General features: G+C 38.2%; 1 protein-coding gene across 7 annotated transcripts in view; it reads right to left on the minus strand.

Moving 5' to 3' along the window:
- Nucleotides 1-7,298: 7,298 nt before the first annotated feature.
- The window catches only part of FAT1 (FAT atypical cadherin 1), a 113,064-nt gene continuing 102,504 nt past the window's right edge, over nt 7,299-17,858 (minus strand). For 3 of the 7 annotated variants that reach the window (XM_042807722.1, XM_042807719.1, XM_042807720.1), the window contains 8 exons: nt 16,949-17,411; nt 16,300-16,453; nt 15,965-16,075; nt 15,124-15,755; nt 14,744-14,881; nt 12,636-12,695; nt 9,943-9,978; nt 7,299-9,007 (listed from right to left, as the gene is read on the minus strand). In XM_042807722.1, the coding sequence (XP_042663656.1) occupies nt 8,385-9,007; nt 9,943-9,978; nt 12,636-12,695; nt 14,744-14,881; nt 15,124-15,755; nt 15,965-16,075; nt 16,300-16,453; nt 16,949-17,411 (2,217 nt within the window). In that variant the 3' untranslated portion in view covers nt 7,299-8,384. Of the gene's footprint in view, nt 9,008-9,942; nt 9,979-12,635; nt 12,696-14,197; nt 14,252-14,743; nt 14,882-15,123; nt 15,756-15,964; nt 16,076-16,299; nt 16,454-16,948; nt 17,412-17,858 lie in introns of those variants that run through there. The other 4 variants (XM_042807724.1, XM_042807723.1, XR_006167002.1 and 1 more) reach the window with 3 other exon arrangements.

Below are 17,858 nucleotides of genomic sequence, written 5' to 3' on the forward strand. Positions count from 1 at the left end.
GAGTTCAAAGCCTTCCTTGCTTTAGTGTTGTACCATGCCAATCTCCTTTTTGTCTTTGAAGTCTCGATGAGATAAATGGTACAAGCTTGCCAACATGACATCTTTGTACAATATGTGCTCCATGCTAAGAATTGCCTTTTAGCTGCCTCTTAGCTGTCCTTAAAAAGCTTGCTCGCTTTTATGCTGTTTGCATGTGTTTGATCATAGCAGTAAGGGGTTTTGGCTTTTGATGCTCCTATAAAGTTTTAAAATTAAAGTCTTGTTAAATACCATGTCTTCGACAGTATTCTCACTCACTGGGTACTGTGTACAGCAAAGGACAAGTTTGAGAGCTGCTTTTGCTCTTAGGGGCTCATGATATGCTTTGTGCAGGGAAGGAGTCACAGGCAGGGGAGAGGAGATAGGTACCCTGCCTATCTTGAGGCAAAGTACTACAGAGTTAACCTTGTGGTAAATGAACAATACATTAGAAACATGGAGCAATGAAGATATTAATTGTGAATTACTCTGAAATGCTCTGTTCATAAGAGGATTCCTTCTTAAATTCTCTCATATTTTTTGAGAATCTGTAGGTGTTTGGCTATTAATGGATATCGATGTGTTTAGCTATTCTTAATGGCAGGGCCTACTTAAGCACAGTATAGAAAGGAGATATTTTCAGCCTTGTGCACTAGTCCCTGAACTGTTCGATACACCCTCCATACTTAGAGCATCCTTTTATACTAATTCTGTAGAGGGACAGATGAAACTTGTTTGTTGCAAACTTTCCTTAAGACTCTAACCCTGTTGTAAGAGATCAGCCAAGTTGGACAATCACGAGTTTTTTTGTTTTTTTTTTTTTTTTTAACGGAAGACCATTCTTTTCTGTATAGAGTCCTAAAATGGATTGACGTAAACAAGCTTCTGGCAGAGTGGTTAAATTGAATATTAATATAGGGGAAAATATTTCTGCCTTTTCTCAAGGAAACTGACTAGTTATAGCCAAAGGGAAAAAAATCCCTAAAGATCAGGTGTGCTTAAAATATCATGCTTCACTTCAGATATAGGGAAATAATCTCTGGCATTTAAAGTACAGCATAACTGTATATTTTTCTTGTTTGAGGGGTGACTCAGTAATGTCTGAATTCAGGTACAGTCTGAGCTGAATGTCAGTCCCTTCATGCGAGACCTTTTCTCCACTTGCTGTAACAGTAAGTGTGAATACCATCACCTTCTGGCAATATAAATTCCACCCTCTCTCCTGTGTGCTTGTGCTGCATGGTCGGGAGGGGTGGTACACACACTTTTGCTGATCTGCAAAGTGGCTGTAGACTGTTTAGCAGGGGTTTGGCAACAGGGTTTATTAGAACTGAGGAAGTGGATGGGTAATGAACTGCTGTCCCCACAAAACTGAGGAAGCCTAATCTTGAGTCTGCTTCACTTCCTTATAATGTTGAAATACTGATTGTGGGATTTTTAGGGTGGCTAATGGGAAAGTCATTTCCCATTGTGGGAAATACAAGCAATAGAGTGATACATATGGATTTTAGTAGCCCTGTTAAGAGGAAATTGTTTTCCTTCTTAGAAGGGCTATCAAGGGAAGCCCAGAAAGGTTTTCCGTCTCCTAAGTGCGATGGGACTGTAACTTGAGGAACACAGCTCCACATATACTTACTATATGTACATATATACTAGCTTTTAGAAAACCTTGCACACTGAGCAAGAATTAGCCCACACTAAATCAGTGGAAGCCACTAGGCTACAGATTTAAGTGTCTAAAATATTTAAGACATGGCCTACTCAGACTTTGAAACTGTTACTAGGATATACTTTCTTGGACTTAAAGCAAAACCTCTCTCTGCCTCAGCTGCTCTTTACTTTCAGTAGGCATCTTTGATTTTCACAGTTCCTCACATTTTGCTTCTGTGAATGCCTGGATGAGATGATAAGTTGTTTTGTTTTGTTTTTGTGGGTTGTGTGTGTGGGTGTTTGGGTTTTTCTGTCACCATTGTTTTGTTGCTCTTGTTTCTTGGGACACAAGGTGCATATTTTGTGTTTATCTTTCTTGTTACTCAGGTGTTACAGATGAAATATTTGACATGGTCATGATTTAGCAGCAACTCAAGATGTATTAATGGTATGAGGTAGATCAAAAGGTTGAATTTTAGCAGCACTTAATGACTGACCAATTTAAAGATCAACAAGGTGATTCAGTAGAATGTGTTATAATTAAAACAGTAAGTTCATTACAGATTTGAGAATGACAAGATTCACACTAACTTACTAAAAGGCACCCTAAATCAAATATATGTATACATATGTGCATATGTATAAACACAAACATACACACGCAGACAAGTATTTGGATCCAGTGAAATATGTAGACACTCACACTTGTGAAGGCAAATATGTGTATTCAAATACATAGGTAGGTGGAGAGGTGGGTGGAAGAGGCTAGTCTATAGTTACAATTTCCCTCTTCTCAGGTTTAAATATTCACAAAGCATTATTTCTCAACGGGTGATAATTGAGCATTGAGAAGTCTGACTTAGCCCTGGTCCCTTGTCAGCTTTGTAGACAGCCAGTCTTTAAACCTCAGGGAGTCTGTGCCTGAGAGTCGTCTCAGCTCAGAGAAGATGCTGGTGACAGCCCTCTGATCCAGGAGCGCTCAAAGGGCCTTGCTTAGGGTTGCTATGTATAGGGTCTGAGACAGTTGACTTTTGTCTGGTACTTTTCCATCTAAACCGAGCTCAGATGATGAAATACTCTGGTACTTTCCACCAGTTCTGCAGGCCCAGAACTTTCTGGAAGCTCTGGTATCACCCCCTTTGGGCCATGACCCAGGTACAGATATACTGGGCTGTCAGAGGTCATTGATTGTCATTACTGCTCCCAAGTGGCAGGGGAGGCAGGAGCCAGGTGCGCTAAGGGGGTGCCTTAAAGCTCTGGTCCACTACCTTTCCCAGTTCATCTTGGGTTGGCATGTGGCCCAGGGAGGGGGAACCACACCAAGCACTAAGTGGCCTAGGAGCAGGGGGTAGTTTTTAGAGGTGAGTTCTGTGAAATTCCAGTGGGACGGAACAGTGTTAGGCTTCAAATCAACAAAAATAAAGCCCAGTACATACAATAAAGCTCAAATTATCAGGCTAATTATATAAAGCCTTTTTTTATATATAAAGCCTTTTTCTGTGATTTGAGGTCTTTTTTCCCCCAGTGAAACTCAAAGCAGAAGTTCCTATTATCTATATGGCCATTGTGAAGTATGAATTGTTTAAATAGGAGGCATTTGAACTTTTATGCTATAAATTACTGTCAGTGCTTCAAGTTCTCTAGAAAAAGATGAAACTAGAAAACGAAGTTTTGATACAGCAGCACAATATTTCGCTATGTATTTCTTCAAAGTTAAATGCAAGCTCTGAAAGCAATTCATTCTGCTTAGCATGTTTTCCAGTTGGTACCCTGGGGATTAATGATACTGTGACTCATTCACATAATTGAGCTTCTCAGTGCTTTTTCTCACACTGAGGGTTTCTTCTTCAAACATACAAGAAATGGAGAAATGATCTGCAGCAAAAAGTTTAGAAAGGGAGATGCTTCAGCTTTGATAAATTTAAATGAAACTGTTTGCTCTTGTTATAACGGTCATAATGTCATGTTCTTACTGGTAGCCCTGTCTCCCGTGTGACTGTTGTGAATGCTTAACTCTTTTCTGTGTGAAGTTCTAAATTTGTGCTTGATCCATGGAAGAAATCCAATCATGATTTAGCAATGGACGTTGGGCATTGTTAATCAGTAAGCTTTTGATTGTTGGTGAGTTCAGAAATGTATTTATCTTACATGAGGTGAAAAAAATTTTTATAATCTTTCTCTTCAACTTTTGTCTCTAAGATCAAACCAAAGAGCTCATTTTCCTGCTTTGCAGCTGTAATGGATATTGTGCTGTACTTTTCTGATCTTTTTCCCCCACTCCAGCTGTGGAAGAATGCTGCCAAAATTTGTCTGTTTCAGTGTGCTTTGTTTAATGGGGACTTCATAGTTTTTAAGATTTTTATGAAGACTTTTGTAGGCTTGAAAGCCATTCAATGATAAAATTTGGCAAGAGCCATGAAAAGCTGAGGCACCCACTTCTTGGCTGACTTGTATGTGAAGTGTGTGCAGAGTTTTGCTATGAAGTGTATAGACTCCTTGTGTGGAGGCTTTGGGCACCTTGGTGTGGCAGTTGGCAGCTGCCTTCTGGTGTGCAGAGCTGTGATCTGGACAGAGTTTGTGAATACAAGGTCAAGGAGTCACCCTAGGCTTCGCTTGGGTGAGCTGCACCTATCTAGCGCTGGGGTCTGTCTGCAGAGGTGTCAGCCATCACCCTTGACAGAGCATGGGCTAATCCCTTCAACTGTCTTCAGGGGCTTTACAGAGAGGTTCAGGGTGGAGGGGGTGCCTTCCTTCTTCCCCCTCTACCTCAACAGAAGGGTGGATCTTATGTCTTGTGTTTTGCAGTTAGACTGATTTAATACCTTCTTTGGTTTTAGTGGATTCAGGTTGTATCCCCTTGGGCAGTGCAGGAACTCTCCTTAGACTTGGTAACTTGGGACAGTACTTGTTTCATGGAGGCAATGGGTAGAGCAGGGAACAGTGGAAAACCAATCTGAATATATATCCTTGAAGGAGAGGCCAGAACCTGGTACTCTGTGCTCAGTACCTTCTTGTAAGTGTATGCCTCTATCCTGGAGTCCTCAGTCCAGATGTGTTGATTATTGACTGAAAGAAGTTTTATAGTATTATCTGTTGTTGTTTCTACCTCAAATACTGTTAATCAGGCAGAATTGCAGTTCTCTGCTTCAAGGCAAAAATGACATTTCATACATTCCAAATAAAATGTAGATTGGACAGAATGGCAGTGAGTTTGACTTAAAGTTTTATCAGGCAGATTCAAATTCTACTAGCTCCTAAGTATTTTAAAATAGAAAAAAAATTAACTTCCATTTTCTCCTGTACAAAGGAGGACAGGGAGTTAGCTAGAGCCCAGCAAAGGTCCAGTAAAATGATTAAGGGAGTAGAGCCTCCTTCATATGAGAGGCTGAGAGAACTAGGACTGTTCAGTCTGGAAAAAAAGGCAGCTCTGTGGGGAACTTCTTAGTGTTTATAAATACCTGATGTGAAGATGTAAAGATGACAGATAGGCTCTTCTCAGTGGTGTCCTATGGCAGGACAAGAAGCAATAGGCACAAATTGAAACACATGAAACTACACCAGAACAAAAAAACTTACTGTGAGGCTGGATGAATAGTGAAATAGGTTGTCCAGGGAGGTTTTAGTCTATATTCTTGGAGATAGTAAAGAGATGCCTTCCAACCTCAACTATTATGTGATTCAGGGTATTGCTTTAAGGCCCTTTAATGCAGATATGCCAAGTACTCAAAAGCAGAGAGATAAAGTTTGTATTCATCTTTAGTCACTTAAAAATCTGTATAAGGAGTTTGGTAAAACATAGTAACTGAGGATTTGAAGGTATGACTTCATTGAAATTCCCTATTTTAAAATGCTTGGCTCATCAAATAAATCATCTGGCCAATGCTTTTGAACGTCTTGGACTACTGTTGAGTCAAACAGCAATGTTCTGCTGTATCAGTGTTTTAACTGGGCTAAAAATGTCACCAGCTTGGTCTTGTGTATAGTCACAGCTCTGTGTGTGAAAACAGGTTTAATTGTACTTCATGGGCTTGAATTAGGTGGTAATATCTCCTGGTAGTTCTACCAAGGGAGCATTTGTTTAACATGGTCTTGGTCTACTTGCCAACCGCAAAGCTGTTGTGGAGCTGAAACTGCCTGTTATTTCCTGAAGTGAGGGCTCTTGTTTCCGTCTGTGAAGTATAACCTGGGTGTTGCATGTTGCCTAGCAGCACAGTTCTTGTGAAGAGAAAGGGGGAAAGAAAAAAAGAATATTCTGATACTTTCAACATAAGGTTTTCTTAAGCTGACTTGGAGTCTCTTTGTAGAGTAATGAGATATTGTTCCTCTTCAGTGTTATGTTCTATGTTAGCTTTCAGTTCACAGTACTATGAATAAAAGGGTACTTGTGCTGATATTCCTGTCTTTCACACTTCTCAGTTTTAAAAATCTGTTTTCAGACCTTTCAGCTGTAAATGAGTAACTTAAGAAAATGCATTTGTGGGGCAGGCTTTCATCTTCACTGGGAGTCCTTATCAAATATGAAATGATGCAAGTCTGTATAGGGTCTTCCTCTCACTGACTTCTGAGGTTTGTTCCTACTGAGAAGCAGTTCTTAAGAAATCTTGAGCAGAACTGCCACTTAGTTTAACCTTCAGAGTTCAAGATGGATCTTAAGCAGTGATCCTAACTACTAGATAGTGCATGATACCCTTTAGTTCCATAAGATTTTTTTAAAGCTATTAAATAAGAAAATGCTGACACTGGGCCTACTGTACAAAAAGCTCATTATCAGGGTGAATATTGCAGCTTACAGATGGAACATGGTTTTAAATGTATTGATTTTAGCCTTTTACATGTGTCATGAGATCCTTACCTGTATAGGGGAAGTTAACACTGAGGAATGTCTGTGCCTAGCTCTTGGCTCTGTGCTGTGACCCAGCCCTTTCCATTATATAGCTGGGCTGGGGGTGGTTCCATTTTGTGCATAAAGAGCACTCCACATACAAATCCACTACTCTGTTCCCCCAGACAGCAGAAGGCCTAGGCTTAGCTCTCATGCATGAGGGAATCTAATACTGTACCTTTCCAGGCTACAGAATTTTGAGACAGTAGGAAAAAAAGGAGGCAGAGCTAGAAGGATTCCAGGCTATATTAAAAATTCACTAATGTGCTAGGAAATCTGTTCTGAACTTAAAAAGTATCCCTCATGCAAGAGGCAGAGGACAGTTACCCTTTGGCTTACAATCAGGGCAAATGTATGCTAGAGAATGTTGTTAGTGGCTTTGTTCTTTTCTAGTCAGAAAAGCAGCTGGATAACATGCAGGCAAACTGTATCCTGTCATAACTTCTTCAAGGTGAACTTCTGATGTGAACTTAATGAAAGAAACTGCAATTGAAATATACTTGCATAAAAACCCCAATGTATTTATCACAAACTCAGAAAGTGGCATAAATTTCAGGAGGCAAGTGCACAATCAAGGGACAACTATTAATGAAAATAACTACTGAGGTGATTAAGAAAGGAAGAAACTGCTTTAAAGAGCTTGGGTGTTTTTCTGTATATATTTTTTGGACTTCAGAAAAAATACTCAGTAATTTACATAGCTGATGTTATATGTTTAAAGAAAAATGCAAACTACCGAGAAGGCTACTGAAGGTTGATACCCATCAATCTTTATTCATACTGGCCCGATTACTTTTTAAAACACCATGAAGTAGACACACACTGCCATCTAGTGAGCATCTCTAACACAGCTGCAGTTTGATTTCTGAGGAGAGGAAAACGTGTTGCTTGGAGCAAGTAACTTAATACAGTACAAAACATACACAGACTTAAAAATGCTGCACTGAATGCTTTGTCAATTGTATATTATATAATAGAGATACACAGAGCAAAGCTAAAGTATTTTATTAATAATTTATTGTCAGTAAGAAAGACTGGCTAATGGTAATTTTCAGTAAAAACCTTTACAAGACCATTGGATCACAAATATACAGACACTATAAAAACTGTGTCATGGTGGTTTTGGTTCTAAACTGATACGTAGAGGGTCCCCAACACACTTTCCAAGAAGGGAAAAAATGTTTACAGTTCTAAAATACAGCAACCCATTTAAGACATTTCCATGTAGCTGACCCAGAAAAATATCAGACCTAACCCTATGTACAACTGGAATTGTGTGGCTATATTGAATGTTTTATAATGAAATGTCAAACCTTAGATTTTGGGGGAATACATACAGTGATGCCCTGATTATAGTAAGTCAGGGTGCTAGTTTTTAATGGCACACTAACACCACTAGTTTCAGTGGAAAACAAATTCACAAAATATCTACAAAATCTAATTAAAACTATTAAAATCAAAACTGTACATAAAATTTACAAAAAGTAGGAGAATTAATTGCATTAGAACTATATAAATATATGCATCATGCTAACATGGAGAAGTGGTATGTGATTTTTTTTTTTTTTTAACATAGACAATGTAAGTACAAAAAGGATGTTCGGAAATGTCACAGCCAATGGAAATCTTGGAACTGTCCAATTACAGTAGGTCAGGAACTGGAAATAGGCTGATTTAGTGAAATGAACTGCATGATCCAATGCTGCCATGCCAGTTTAGCTCACTGAAACAAAAGCATTCACTGTGGCTGGGGAAGAAAAAAATAAAAAAGCTCTTGAAAGTTGTTCTAGAACTGATAAAGTTTGTTAAAGTCCAGGCACTTTTGTTGAGTGTGTCAGACTTCTGTATGTTGCTGGGAATCCAGTGGAGGAATTTTCACATCTTCAAAATGACCATCGTCTCCACTCTCATAGTCACTCATCATGACTTCAGATTCCATTTCACAGCATGCTGACACGTCAGAGCATGAAGCTGTGGAAGCATATACAGACATGGACATGTTGTCTACAGTGGGTGCTTCAAAGTCTCTATTGTACCCTAATGTGTAAGGAGCATAAGGTTCTCTGTAACTGCCGTTGACACCACTGGTTGTGGTCTGAGGTTCTGACATGTCTGCAGGATAGTGATGGGGAAGGTACTGATTAAGGTTAAATCTCTGCCTGCTTCTTGTAGAACCCAAGCTACCTACGGCTGGCATGTCTCTGGGTGGCTGTATCGACTCAAACTGGTCACTGTATTCTGGTGGTAATGGTGGAAGCTCATCAGGTGCAGGGAAGTCATCAGGTGGAGGTGGAAAATCACTTTCTATGTCATAACCACCAGGATAATAGTCTGTATCGATGGCGTTTGGATCTGTGTAGAGGGGAGCTGACTCCTCAACCACTTCGTAGTTTGGATACTCTTGGATACCTGGCAACTGAACGCTTGGCATCCAGTCTGATGTATCCCAGTGATAACCTGAAAAGTTAATTAAAAAAAAAAAAAAAAGTAGTATTAGTATCTTGTCTTCAGGTCAGTCTGAACTGAGAAGTCAACATGTATTAAGACAATGCAATCGCTGTGATTAGGACAATACTTGTTAATTAGACAGCAGTTTGCCCAGGTTCCACAGAAGACATTGAACACAACACAACTTCACATTATGCCATGCATTAGATACTGCATCATTCACACTTGAACTTTTACATTTTTCTCAGACATCTCACCTAACATGGGAAGAGCTGTAGGTCACCTATGGAATGTGCTGCCACAATACATAATAGTATAGAATTGTTCACTGGATAGCAAAGAACCAACAGCCTCCCCGGTACAGCTGAATTCTTAATTGATTGTTATTAAGTAATTACAGTTAGGGTGATAACAGCTGGCTGTTTTTATTAGGAATATATTTAGCATATATAAACTATGCTTTTCTTACATGAAAGAAGGAATTTCTAATTGGTAAAGCATCTGTATCATTTAAAGTGACTTTACCCCTTAACTGAACTGTAAAGTTAACTTCACAAAATGCTGTTAGCTCTATAGTAACTGCCACATCTCTGATAAAAAAATCTTTGACTATTAGTAAAGACATTGCACATTCAAATACAAGAACAAACCAGGAAAATCAAGCTTAATCATGCACAAATTGATCCTCTCTTGCAAACTCCCCCTGAATAAGTTTGTATTCATCTGCTGGGAACTGGATATAAGACTAATACTAAAAAATAATTGTTTTTCTCATCTGAACACCAAAAAGGAAAATAATTCAGGATTGTAACAAGGTGCAAATCTAGTAAAAAGTAGTCACTGCAGACAAATGCACAGCAAGCAACTGATAGTAAGTCTGTGTTAAAACCAAGTATTAACAGAAATATTTTGGTGAACAACAATGAACTGCATGCAGAAGTCACCTCTTGAATTGCTGAGGTCAGGAACAGCAAAAGATTCTTTTAGGTGGCAGAATGAGAAAAAAAAAAAGGAGAAAACAGCTATAGTTAGGAATCAAATAGTAGAACCAATGTGAAGACAAACAATGACTGTCACTATGACATTAATGCTGCTTTTGTCCAGTTTACTTAGCAGTACTAAAGTTGGCTTTTTTTTTTTTTATTCTCCTGGGCTCCTCCTTTGTTAGATGTGAACTGTAGAATAGCTACTGAATTAATGTACAGTCCACCTGGGACATGGCTGTGTAGTGGCAAAAATCTGCAGTCTGTAGTTTGTTGAAATCCTTGGATCAGTAGATTTAGGACTTCTGCTAAAAAGGGTAATAAGACTTGGTCTGATTTTTTCTTTCCTTGTATTCCTCCTTGTTTTTTGATACAGGGCTGCATCTATTACGACTTACTTGAAAGTGTAAGTATCTCATGCAGAGATGCGAAATCTCTCTTTAGTCTCTAGCTTTCATACACTGCACTGGGAGACCTGCCTCCCTCTATACATTAATCCAAACAACTCTTACTTGGCAGAGAACTGTCTTGTATTATCTGACAAATTTTAAACCTTTCTCTCTTCAGGAATCTATATTCCCTATTCAGGTCTGTAAGGATGGACAGTGCCTGTCCTAATACCAGAATCTCCTCCTAAGAACTGATACTTTTATCTATTCTTGGAAGACTGGAGGAACAGAGGTTGACCTGGGTGGTGTTCCTTTTCTTTTTTTAAGCTTGCCTAGCCCAGACAAGAAAAATACTGTCCACAGTAAAGGAGATCAGTCTGACATCTGAGATTCTTAAAACATCTCTGGCCTCCTCTCCATGAGTCTACCTAGAAGATGACATTCTTAATTTTTCTAGGGAAACTGGGTACAAAACTAAAGCCAACAGGCAGACTATTGCCTTATGATTTAAAGCACTTTTACCAAGGAATGGGAAAATATTGGTCCTGTCCTCTTCTGAGGCAAAGACCCTTTAACATGAAATACAGAAACACAAACTAGAACCTGATGTGCCCATCTTTCCAGGTGACGATCTGCTAGACTGGAGCTATATTTCCTCTTGCACTCATCATTGTTGACTTGCACAGACCTACAACCTTCCCTGAGGAGCAGGGCCGAGAACACAGGCCTACAACTGTCCTAGGTTGACAATAGCTACAGTTCATGCTTCCAGGATACCTGTTGGACAGAACCACTTGGGGAGACTTAAAGGAAAAGACCATCTGTCTCAGAACTTGATCTTGCTGAAGGCTTGAGCAAGCACCTCTGCTGCTTGAACTGGCACCCTTCCGAGGGTGCTCAAAAGGAGAATACCTTTAATCTCTCTATGAATATTCTGCACTGCATAAAATATTTGTATTTATCTTAGTGATACTAAACCACCAAACAATACCTTCAACTTTGACTTGAGAACTACATACATCATTTTTAGTTTCTACCAATTAAAATCTCAGAGAAAAGCTGAGCAAGTTATTAAATATTTCCCCGACAGATTTTACCTCTTCTAGTCTTACAATCCTCCCTTTCCTAAGTACTGTGCATTACAATTTTTTAGCACTGAGGACTATGGCCAGTAGGTACTCATTAATGAAATACTCTCATGTAATTAGAAGTCTTTGCATTTATCTTCTTTTTTGTGTGTCTGCCTCCATTAGACAGGATGTGCTTCAAATAACAAACCTAAAAGAATCTTTAGCTACTATAAATAATTTTATGTTCTTAAAATGGCTTCATCTTAAATAGGACTTAATAAAAAAGTAGGGTTTCTTAGTCTGTATTAAGAAATAGGAAACGTACACTGTGGATATTATTTCAAAAGTAACACTTGCAGACTCATGGACGTGGAGTATATTACTTGCATATGACTGGATCTTGGAGGATTTTTTGAGTCAATCAAAACAGTAGTTAGCATTTGTATAGACTCACTGGCACCTTTATTACTACTTTTATTTTGTAAAGAGTTTGTGTTTTCCACAGCAATCAGTTCTTAAATGTTAGCAGAAAAGAAAAAATTCCACTAAAAATGTCTACTTTGCTTCTTTTTAACTTCCAAATACATACTACGCACACACAAATACACATGTGTGTACATATATACACCCAAACATACCTTTTAGATACTATAGCTGGGTAGTTACTAACTACTTAAACTGATAGGGATGTGTATGCCTATATACCTCAACTGCATACCACAAATCAGTTGTTTTCTGCTAGAGACAGATTGATCTGAAGACCAGGGAAGTGAGTGCTGTTATCAGACTATTCCCATTCTGCTCACGGGGACGCAGTGCCAACAGATGTGGGTGGGAGAAGGAAAGAAAGCAGGGACTGGTGCTTTTTCATCTACAGTAGTATATGTAATTGCCTTTGATGCTGTCTTAATTCTGCTGGGAGCTTTAGTGTGAATATTTTCAGAACAGAGTAAGCACCAAGATCTTTTTATGCCAATACCTTTTTTTCCAAGCAATCACACTTTGAAACCTGTCCACAGAGTAACTACAGCATACACATGAAAATATGAACAGATATACAATACATTATTTGCTAAAAGTTATCAGAAAGTCTAAGTAATATTTGATAACTCCCATCCACTAGGGCTATGTTACTAGAAGACAAACGTGCATTATTCTGCCAAAGCAGTAAATAAATATGAAAACATGTATATACCTTCTTTTTCCACCGAGTCAACAACAGCATTGACAAGGTGTATTACAGTCACTACGGAAGCTTGTAAAAGGTATAAAAGGAGCAAATTAAAACAAACCTATAGTTAGTATCACTTTAAACAGAACACGGATATACAAGAAAATACTGTAAAATTGCAGTTCATTACTATTTTATAGAGCAAGATTATTGGTGTACATATACATTTACTCTCTATCTAGAAAGCAGTTGCATAGAATACATAAAATACATCTCAAAACCTGAATGTTATTCTCAGCAAACATGGAAAAGTACTTGTAACTACTCCTGAAGCAAATTCTGCACAAGCACAAAGCTACTTTAGCTGTGTTAGAGTTTCTAAAATGTTGCCTAAACATACCATTTGCATAATACTTCATCTAGCTATAGCAATGAACTAGGCTTTTCCAAAGGCTTGTGTTGAGTGGATTAAGGAGCACTGCAATAAGCTTCCCCTTTTAGATTGCAAACTACATTTTTTTCCCCCTCAATGGAAGAGCAGGGGAAAAAATTTTCAATTAATTAACTAAAATGCTACAATATGAAAAGTATCCACTGAAAGCCTCTGTTGCTGACCTGCTGCAGTTGTGTGCGAGCAGTGGTATCACAGTAGGAATAACAAATTCAGGTTGTGATGTCCTTATTTAAGAACAACCAAAATGAATGTATTTTTTATGCCTTCCTTTCCCAAGATACTTTTGGAAGGGAGAAGGATTTACTGTTAGAGGGTAGGATGATGTAAGCACATGTAGTTTGTTTGCATGGCTCAGGGATTAATTTCAAACTAATAAATTCAGAATCTACCAAAAAATAAGGAATAATATTTATGCTGCTACAGCTGTTTCTCTTAAAATGATGTCTTAATGAGTAATCAATACATGACAAGAAATGCAAGTAAGAATATCTGAAATACATGGCATGGAGAGGAGGGGAGAACAACATGTACCGCACAACACTTATTACCACAGGAAAAAAGTTGAAAGTTGGTATTGGGTCTACTGATAAAATAATGAGTACTGTAAGCATACAATTTTACTTTCACCAATCATTAACAAAGATGCTTCTTTTCATGCTGTTAAGAACAAATCACTCCACTTCATTGAGAAGCAGACTGTTATTTATTCCTAAGCTAAAGGAATTTCAGGTTCTTTTTACTATAGAGACAAAAGCAGAAATTGGAATAAAGACTCAAACCCCCTTAACTTAGTGAATTAGTTATGAGACAACTGTGGCTTTGTCCAATAAGTCTGAAATGTTTCTGAATACACAGATGCATTCATATGAACTGTAAAAGCATCTGTCATCACAATGGAAAAGTGAAAGACTTCCAATTAATAATAATAAATCCCACAAATACAAATGCTGATTATATTTTGAGGGACTGGAGTTGTGATCAAAATATAAATATTTTTATATTGGCTTTTTTCAATGTATAAATTTTTTTTTATGAATTATTTTTAATCATGGTGAAAGCCAAATATATTGTTCTACTATAATAAAATTCCTTTTTGTGCAGCTTCCTTCATTACTAAAGTAATCAAACTTACAAGCAGTCCCTTAAACTCTGCTCTCACTCAGAACTGATCTGATCCATATGGGAGCTGAGGTCGCAGCAAGAAAAAGAGAAGGAAACAAATGAAACTGTAACACCAGAAAGCTTTTTACTGAGAGCTCAATGACAAAGCAAAAGTTATATTTTTGCAGAGGCCATTTTTTAAATTCACTGTATTCTTGTATAGGGTGATAACTAATGATTACCTAGAACAGTGTATCAAATTTGAACATGCTTTTAACACCTTTTAAACACAAAGATCTGAACACCTTGTGCTGCATTTTCACTATTTATATTCTAACAGCAGAACGATTATATATAATTTTAAGGTAAAGTAATTAACATGAGGTGTAAGATAGGCACAATACTTCAAAAAAATTAACATATCTGGGTATTATGATTAAATACAGATATATATTAAATAAGCTATTATTTAATATATATCTGATATATGTAAGTCCTATTGCTACCAAGAGATACAGATGCACAGACAGAACAAATGAACGTAAGTGGCTGTACAGAATGATTGTATTTTACGTACCATTGTCATCACATGATTCAGACTGGAAGGAGCTGAGAGACTGGACCTCAGACATGCTTTCTCTAGCACTGTAAGGATGGGAGTTCTTTTCATCCAGAGGCTTTTTTGAAAGGCAGGGGTCAAGATCTACTACTTTAGCTGAAAGAAAATGTTTCAAGTGAGACAGTTATAATAGGCTCTAGATTAAAGACTCAATAAAATTTAAGGCTGAGATGTACCCGTTTTTACAAAACTTATAGAGCATGAAGCCCAGACTCAAACCCCAGTAAAGTCATGACTTTTGTACCCTAACAGGCATAGACAAAGACTTTGCACTCATATTGAAATTGTACCAGTGCACACCTTTAACAGAAAAGTAGTAAAATAAGAACATTTCTTACTATCATAGTCAAAGTCCCAGCTGGGTTTCTGTATTGAATCACTGTCTGAAGGAGAGTTGGAGGGAGGTGGAGGTGGCAAATTTGGTGCTACACTGCAAACAGCTACAGCTTTCCGGTGACCATGTACAGAATCTGGGTTAAAAGTACTGAACTCCGGGTGCTCAGGGATAGCAGACCCCTCAAAAGAATTCCTGTCAAGATTGTTTCTGGAGTCACTTGGAATGCTTGGAGTGTATGAAATGGGACGAACAGGAACCTGTGGTGGGATATCAGAATAGATGTTCTTATTCAACTTTGCATCAAAATAAGGTCTTTGCAAAAAAGCTGTTGTAGCTCCCAGTTGTTTGTCTTCAGGTTCTGGCTGGTGCTTCTTCTTTCTACTAACCACTTTGCGGCAAACAACAAAAATCACAACTAACAAGAATATTCCTGCAATGAAAACAATAATCCCAATCACTTCAGCTAAGCTAATGTTCCAAGATGTTGAAACATATTTGTTAAGAACAATGTCTGTGCAGTGTTTTCCTCCAAATCCACGGCTACAGTTGCAGTGATATGAACCGTAAGTATTCTCACAGAGGGCGCCATTAAGACATGGGTTTTCTACACATTCATCAATGTCAGTCAGGCACCTACCAGAAACAGAGCAGAAAAATGATGGTTAGTTTACATTAGTAGTCTTTGTTGTAGTCTCATTGTTCTCAACAATTCTAGATATATTTAATACACAGTACTGTAAACCACCAAGCAATTTGCTATTTTATCAACACTCCAGATTTCAACCACTTTGAACTGTTAAGTAATACTGTTAGAATCTCAAGACATGTGGAATACTACCTACCTTTCTCCACGAAAGCCTGCTTCACACTCGCAAACAGGTCCATCCAAACTATCAATACACTTGCCACTGTTTTTACAAGGATTGTCTTTGCAATATGGACCCAGCTGGCACCTGCAACGGCAAAAAAAAAGGGGGGGGGGGAGGGAAAAAAATAAGTACATAGTGTGGGATTCAGGGCTGTAATATAGGGGCTGGCATTAACTTCAACTAACTCCAGTGGGTTTCAAAGTCTGAGCTTTAAGTAGGAAACAGATAAAGCAGAAAACAGAAAAAGTGTTACATTTATAGCCTATTCTCTAAGGGGTTCATTGGTACAATAAACCATGCAAACATACCTTTGGCCTGTGTACTGTCCTCGGCACTGGCAAATAAAATCATCACTGACCGGGATGCAAGTACCACCATAAAGGCAGGGGTTGGAAGCGCATGGGTTGACACTTACATCGCAGTGAGTTCCCATAAACAAGGGTGCACACTTGCAATAGTAACCTGAAATCAAATACAGTCTTTCAGAAAGACACACATGGCTTTACAGGATTTAAGATAAAATCCTCCTTGCTCACCCCCCCGTTTGAAGAGAGAGAATGGGAGGAAACAAATATTTTTATCAAAAGATATAGGAAAGTCTAACAGTAGGGTTTTTCTTGAATATGACTGAAGGATAACTTCCATTTCTATCACAAAGCTCAAGCTTGTCACAATTAACATTTCTGAAATCAAGGAAGACTCTAAAGTAGGCAGTCAAGAGAATGGACCTCGGGTGTGGACACTGAAGATTAAATCCCCACTTTGATGGACTTTTTCTACTTCATAATCCAAGGAATTGAGCCTAGCACATAGGCAGACACAGCCTTCCTACCTGCTGAACAACCAGCCTTCTAAGCTCTCTGGGAAAGCAAGAATTACTCACAAAGTTTTGTCCTTCAAGACAGGGAAGTGGAAAAGCAGTTTTGAAAGCTAACAGTAGAATATAGCACAGCTTACCTCCATTTGACAGTGCATTACAGATGCCTCCATTCTGACATGGGCTGCTTGAACAACCTTCCGTGTTAGTCAGTAAACATCCAGGAGTCACATCTACAGATTCTTCCATGTGTGCATAACTTCGTGGCTTACTGTTTAGAGGCAACTCTTGTCCATTAAGTACAACAGAATCCATACAGCCTCTGAAACCATTGCTAACTTGAGGACTTCTACCATGTCTTGTACCTTGTTGCCGAATATGACCACCAAAAAACACATGATTATCTAGGTTTAGTGTCCTAAGTGTACCAGGAGCAGTACCAGATGCAGTATGCACCCTATCCAGAACAAGTCGTGCATAATTTCCATCCACTTCAAGAGATACTGAATGCCACTGGCCATCGTTAATCTGAATGCTCTGAACGGAAACAATCCCAGGTCCACTGCCACAGTCAAATTTATATTGCAGCCTTCCATGGTGAATCTACAGAGAAAAGCCACATCATCAAGAAATGGTCTGCACACTTAAAGACTATAAAATATTGATGACTATTAAAGTTTATGTTGGCTGGAGAGACAAAATGATGATGGTGTTCATAAGAGGCAGTGTAATAACTGTATTCCATACTGTTGAAGTGATTGTGATTCATTCTATATGCTGCTTTAAATTGAAATGTATATTTTGTACATTTTCTCCTCTAGTAAAGAAGTCACAGATCATCATCAAAATGTTACAGTACTTCAACACCTTTCATCTTGTGCTTTACTTGACTTTTTCTGTATGAGTGTTATAAGCAAATAGATTTAAAGTTGTTATTTAAAATAGATAATTTAGGTTTTTTTTTTTTTTTTTTTTTTATTTATTTATAAAACAGTAAAGAAAACTAATTCCTTTTATACTTTAAAAAAATGCTAGACAAGTTTGTCATCT

This window comes from Tyto alba, unplaced genomic scaffold (genome assembly GCF_018691265.1).
Source record: "Tyto alba isolate M040663 unplaced genomic scaffold, T.alba_DEE_v4.0 Super-Scaffold_6, whole genome shotgun sequence".
Lineage (NCBI taxonomy): Eukaryota > Metazoa > Chordata > Aves > Strigiformes > Tytonidae > Tyto > Tyto alba.